Source organism: Armigeres subalbatus, unplaced genomic scaffold (genome assembly GCF_024139115.2).
Source record: "Armigeres subalbatus isolate Guangzhou_Male unplaced genomic scaffold, GZ_Asu_2 Contig316, whole genome shotgun sequence".
Lineage (NCBI taxonomy): Eukaryota > Metazoa > Arthropoda > Insecta > Diptera > Culicidae > Armigeres > Armigeres subalbatus.
The window spans coordinates 64,456-70,956 of NW_026943060.1; the positions used below are offsets into that span (position 1 = coordinate 64,456).

General features: G+C 43.6%; 1 protein-coding gene across 1 annotated transcript; it reads left to right on the plus strand.

Moving 5' to 3' along the window:
* The first annotated feature begins 558 nt into the window (after positions 1-558).
* On the plus strand, positions 559-5,266 carry LOC134203992 (uncharacterized). Its single transcript, XM_062678825.1, has 2 exons — positions 559-820; positions 888-5,266. Exon 2 carries the CDS (start codon positions 2,256-2,258, stop codon positions 4,452-4,454), a length of 2,199 nt encoding a protein of 732 aa, XP_062534809.1. The 5' UTR covers positions 559-820; positions 888-2,255; the 3' UTR covers positions 4,455-5,266.
* Positions 5,267-6,501: the final 1,235 nt, after the last annotated feature.

Below are 6,501 nucleotides of genomic sequence, written 5' to 3' on the forward strand. Positions count from 1 at the left end.
CCGGTGTAGGATGTTTTAGAATTGAAAATAATGTCGACTCTTTGGGCGTAGTGTATCCATCCATGTATATCCATTGTGCTTGTCAATCGTATTTTATATCCATGCCATATATCAGGCATGGAAAAACTTTCAATTATGAATTGTGGAAATGTCGGGAAATGGATACAAATGCTAGTATAACACTATTGGATTCAAGAAGTATATACTGAGATGATGTCTGAGATGATTTCTTGTCTGAAATGCAAGAGGACTGGCTGATCCTCGACATGTATAGCAAATATTGGTTTGAAATTAATGAAGAGGAATTTTTCGTGTAATGATGTGCATTTATTTGTATTTTTGTGGATTATTTGTATTTTTTGTGCAATATTTGTATTTCCGCGCATTTTTTGTGTTTTGTGCATTATTTGTATTTTTATGCATTATTTTTATTCGCGTATTTTTGATTCATCATTCGATAGTAGTGAACCGCCCCTCGTATATATGTGGACCAAGAATCAGAAGGAATAAATTTTGGCTGTTAGGCCCTTTTCAAATGTTGGCCTAGGTATAATTAGATTATAATATGCTTGAAATCAAAACTTAAATAATTATGAAAACTAAAGGAAAAATATAAAGAAATAGAAATTTGGAATAAAATATATAAATATCGAAAACATGCATTATCCATAATCCTTGAACATCCCCATCCCCATCCTAAAACCACCACACCGTTACCATGAATTGCCACAGTGGACGGCGACTGTCATCGTACGTCTCTATACCACGAAAGCGGAACCCCTTAAAAGGGACTGTCATCGTGGGAATCGCTCTCTAATAGGTGAACCGCCATCGTACCAGAAAGTTGTGCCGCGATTTTAAACGTATTCATTTCCCTCGTTCTTTAGGGAACAGTATTGAGTGCTAGTGAAAGTGCAAATCCCTCCGGAAGGATAACCGGACATCCTCGGTTCGGAACGGTGACAGGACCTGGAAGACATCCTCTGTGTTCTCGAGGCGCCACTATCCGTGGCCGGCGGCACGACACGACGGCATTCGAGTCCACGCTCCCTCAACCGGCGGTGGGACGCCCGCTTCCAAGCTGTGGTCTGCCGATGCAAAAGCCATTCATCACGTCGTTGGTCAACCGATGCCATTCACGGTGGTAAGTCGCGGAGAAGCCACGTTCCACGGCCCGCAGAGCGAGAAGCAGCGACGTGTCAAGCCTAGAGAAATCGCCAGCCCCGACCCCGGTGAGCGGACATTTCGTGAGGACAAAGACGGTTTCCCCTCCGCCGACGAACGATGGTGTGGAGCAGCGCTCGAAGCCGTATGTGGAGGATCCAAACGGCATTTTGCAGAACGTTTCAGTGGTAAAGGTGTGTAAATTTCCTTTCAATCTATTCATTTCCTTTGTCACAAAGAGCATGCAAATTAAAATGAATGATCTGTGAACTATGAAATTAGAACTATTTTTCTTAATGAGTGCATAGCCCTGATTAAATTGAAATCTAATCTCTTTTTCGGTTACTCCACCTTGTTTTTTATTCAAGGGAAGTCCTTCCGCTATTAACCAATTCTTTCTGGAGCTTTCTGAATTATTAGTGATACGACCCTGAGTCCCAGGACAAAGCCTGGAAGAGGACAATAGGTGTCCTGATCAATAAGATAGTCTTACAATTGGCGCTCAACGTTAAAGAAAAGGTTTCCATTTTAACTATAAAGTGGAACCCTTTTCATCCACGCTCCGGGAAGAATTGGAAACCATTCCAATTGTTCTTAACAATAGTGTAATTGTGATCAGAAAAGTATTGTTATCAATGAAAGTGCTTTCGTTCATTCAAACGGGTTCGAGTGATGAAAACTGCTATTCAATTTATTGTTCACCTCTCGTACAATCAAAAAGAAATTGGCTTTTGTTCTCGATAATATTTAGTAATTAAATTAGCAGAGTTAAATAAATAATTAGTGACTTTTTTATGGTGATATATTTCAGTTGTTCAGTTTTATATTTTCATTGTTATTTTTCAAAATCATTTTCTATTATTCTTATTATTATTATTATTATTCTTATTTTTTTGTTTCGGTTATGGTTTATAGCAAGTGAACAGTTAATTTTATACTCGTTTACGTTAAAAAACTATTATTTTTCTGTTTTTGTTTGGTAAGAATAATAAGTAGTAGTTTCTTTCAGTATAATATAGTATAGGTTTAGTCTTTTTGGTTTTTTTTCTTATTTTTTCATTTTTTATTGGTTTTTGATACATTGTTCAGAAATGGCAGAAGCACAAACAAATTTCACTCAAGCGGTGGATAAAATTCGAGAGTGGTACCATAGTTTGAGGGTGGATCACTTATCACAGGATGAGCTCGATTTTGAACTGGACATCCGTTCAATTATAATACGCGATGATCCCACATACTCGAGAAGGCGAAGAAGCCTCCGTGATCATTTGAAATCAGAAAAGGAGAAACAAACAATAATCGAAGTGGTACTGGAAGTCAATTGGGAAGAAACTATACAAACGTTCCGGCAATATTATGACAAATTATGCGAAGGGCTTCAACAAAATGACAAAAATCTCAGAGTGAGAGGTCAAGCCAAATTGTTACATTTCGGGCATAGGATTGTTCTTCTTTTGAATAATTCTGCAGATTCGGGAGAGGGGGAAACATTTTTGAGATCGATGCTCATGGAGGTGGTGTCTCTTTTAGAGAAGTACTTCTATACTGGTAAACAGGTGCCTAGTGCCATAAACCCCGATGGTTTGAGTGACGAGCCGTTGCTTGATTTGTTCCGCTTAGAAGGTGACTTACCCGCGGCGGCTAGAAATGTGGTGGTAGGTAGAGAGGTTCCAATAGAAGGAACTATGCTCCAGGGGGAAACTCCGGTAGCCTCGCAGTATGAAGGGAGTGATTGTGTTCTTCAATTGAAGGCAAGAATAAAAGCGCTGGAAGCGGAACTGAACAATCGAGACAAATCGAGCAGTGAGGGGGTTCAGACTAACGAATCGGGAATGACTAGTAGTAAACAGCTACCATCGAGTGAACGACGAGCAAACACGGAGTTTCTCTCAGCAGGTCCCACTCCCCGCACTTCATCTTACCCTTCTCAATACCTCCCAATGGTTAGCACTGCTAATCCAATCACTAGCGTAACGTTTTCAATTCCACAGAGCTACTCTTCTGTCTTGCCTCCGTTGTCTACCTCATGGCACAATCACCTTTTGAAAACCTCAAATGTACAACCACAGAGTTACACACAACCTGCGAACACCTGGTTAGGAAATCCAGCCGGTAACGCTTCAGCTTCTATCCCATGTCTAGGTTCTACTAACATGACTAGCACACAGCTTCCCAATCCATGGCTACGACCTTCAAACATGAGTGGTATGCAACACTGCAATCCGTGGTTAGGTAACCCAAGCAATGCACCGATTCCCAGCTCATCGATAGGTTCTGGGGCACCGATTTCCAATCTTTTCCCCAATCCGTCACTTACACCTTTCAATCCAGTCCTATCCGGTAACCAGGGACGAAATTCTCTGCCAGTGTCCAAGTGGACAATAACCAAATATGATGGCGAAGATCAAGGACTGAAAATGAACCAGTTCCTGGGAATGGTTCACGCAATGGCGGTCGCTGAACACGCTTCAGAGGCTGAACTTTTCGATTCTGCCATTCATCTTTTTAAAGGACCGGCGCTCCAATGGTATATGACCATGAGGGCCACAGGCCGTTTACTGAATTGGCAACATCTACTTCTAGAACTTCGGAGAACGTTCATGCACCCTGACCTAGACACACTCATAAAAATGAAAGTCTATCAAAGACACCAGTCTAGGAATGAAACTTTTCTCCAATATTACCATGGCATGGAGGAACTTTTCGGAACCATGAGCGTTCCTCTTCCAGAATATGAGAAGGTTCAGATCCTTATGCAGAATATGCGGATCGACTACAAGAAGCAGTTGAACTTTCTTCCGATCGCTGATCTTCCGACCCTTGTGGCGGCCGGTCAGAAGATCGATTCTGTAAACTTTTCGGTCTACAATAAAGTTTTTGGATCTGATAAGTCGGTGAATGTGGTTGAATCTCCAGGATCAACCACTAAACTGAAACCGGAGAAACATCCGAACCAACTCCCTTCTTGCCAACAGCCTCCGCATGTGGGCAACTCTTCGCAAACAAACAGACACCAGAAGGGTTCACAGTCCCATGACCTTCCTCGTCGGGGGTCAACTCGTCCACAATCCACTCTAGAAGAAATGATTGCGTCACATCAGCCTCTTTCAAAAAGGCATTGCTTTAATTGTGGCGTATTCGGGCATCGTATCGATCAATGTCGTCTACCCAAAGGAGTTCTATGTGAGAACTGTGGGTTCCGTGGCTACCCGTCTAACAATTGCCCTTTTTGTGTAAAAAACGCCATATCAGCGAGTCAAAACCGCCGCTCGCTGAGTCAAAATCACTAGGCGTAGACACTTCCCCATATTTCGAGCCGGCATCGGACACATTGTATCCGAGATCTCCGTCATCGTACACAATTTCTTACCCATTTTTAAACGATAATCGTCCCTATACTTTGGTGACGGTCTATGGAGTTAATTTCCGAGCACTTCTTGATAGTGGAAGCAACCTCACGTTGATCAATGAAGTGGTGTACAATTCTATCAAACCGAAACAAATATTTCCCCTCCAAAACCCAATATGTTTACGCACGGCGAGTGGAGAAACACTCAGTGTGAAGGGACAAGTATACTTACCATTTTTATGGAACGGAACGACCAAGGTTGTCCCTACTTTGGTAATCCCAAACCTCGCAATAAACTGCATAGCGGGGATGGACTTTTGGAAAACTTTCCACATCCAACCCACCATCACAGGGTGTGCGATGGTTGAGAATACCGGAGAAGAACTTAACCAAGAGCTGTTACCGTCCTCGTGTATTCTGACTTCTTCAGAGCAGGCGACGATAGGCCAGATAAAGAAACTTTTTCTACCGGCCCGGCCCGGACAATTAACCACCACTCCGCTGGCGGAGCACACTATCGAAATTGCTGAAGAATGGCGGAGAAAACCGCCAGTTAGGCAATTTCCCTATGTCATGTCCCCAAAAACTCAAAGCCTGGTTTCGACAGAGTTACAAAGGTTGCTAGACGCAGGTATTATAGAACCCAGCAACTCTGATTGGTCACTTAATTGTGTCCCAGTTGTCAAACCTCACAAGGTTCGGCTCTGTTTGGATGCGCGCAAGGTTAATGAGCGTACTGTTCGGGATGCTTACCCCTTGCCGCACCCTTGCCGAATATTGGGACAGTTGCCGAAGGCAAAATACCTCTCGACAATCGAAGGCCTTCTTGCAAGTCCCTTTAGCACAATCTTCTCGAAAGTACACGGCATTCAGCGTGCAAGGCAAGGGGTTGTTCCAATACACCAGGATGCCCTTTGGTCTGGTCAACAGCCCTGCCACTTTGGCAAGACTGATGGACAAGGTTCTGGGCCATGGTGTATTGGAGCCGTATGTCTTTGTTTACCTCGACGATATCGTCGTGGTAACGGAGACATTCGAGCATCACGTTCAGTTGCTCCGTGAAATTGCGCGCAGACTGAACAGAGCCAACCTGATGATCAACATAGACAAGTCCCAATTTGGAGTGCCGGAAATTTCCTTCCTAGGATACCTCCTAAGCTCGGCGGGTCTTCGTAGCAATCCCGACAAAATTCGTCCAATTGTCGAATACGAAAGACCCACCACAATAACGAAACTCCGGAGGTTCCTAGGAATGGCTAATTATTACCGGAGATTTATACCGAATTTTAGCGAGTCCTGTGGTCCCTTGTCAGATCTCTTAAAAACTAAAACAAAAATCATTGGGTGGAATAAAGCCGCAGAGAGGGCTTTCTGCCTAATAAAGGAGCAGCTTATCACAGCGCCAATATTGGGAAGCCCAGACTTTTCGCAGGAATTCGTCATCCAGACGGATGCCAGTGATGTAGCTGTGGCTGGTGTGCTCACTCAGCAGCAAGAGGGGTGTGAGAGGGTTATCTCGTATTTTTCCCGGAAACTAACCACCCCTCAGAAAAATTATCATGCTGCTGAGAAAGAGGCACTAGCAGCTTTACTTTCAATAGAAGCTTTTCGAGGGTACATTGAGGGGTACCACTTCACCCTGGTGACGGACTCGTCCGCGTTGACCCATATTCTCAATACGAAGTGGAAGGTTGGTTCCCGTTGTAGTCGATGGAGCTTGGACTTCCAGCAATTCGATATGACCGTAGTGCACAGGAAAGGCAAAGATAATGTCGTTCCTGATGCACTATCCAGGAGCATTGCGGTAGTCCAAGATTCATCGACTTCAACGTGGTATACCTCCCTTATGGAGAAGGTCAAGGAACATCCGGACAAGTTCGTCGACTTCAAGGTTCATAACGGTCGGCTGTACAAATTCATTACAGCCAAAAATGTTCCCTTCGATTCCCGGTTTGAATGGAAGGAGGTTCTTTCAACGGGGGAAATTC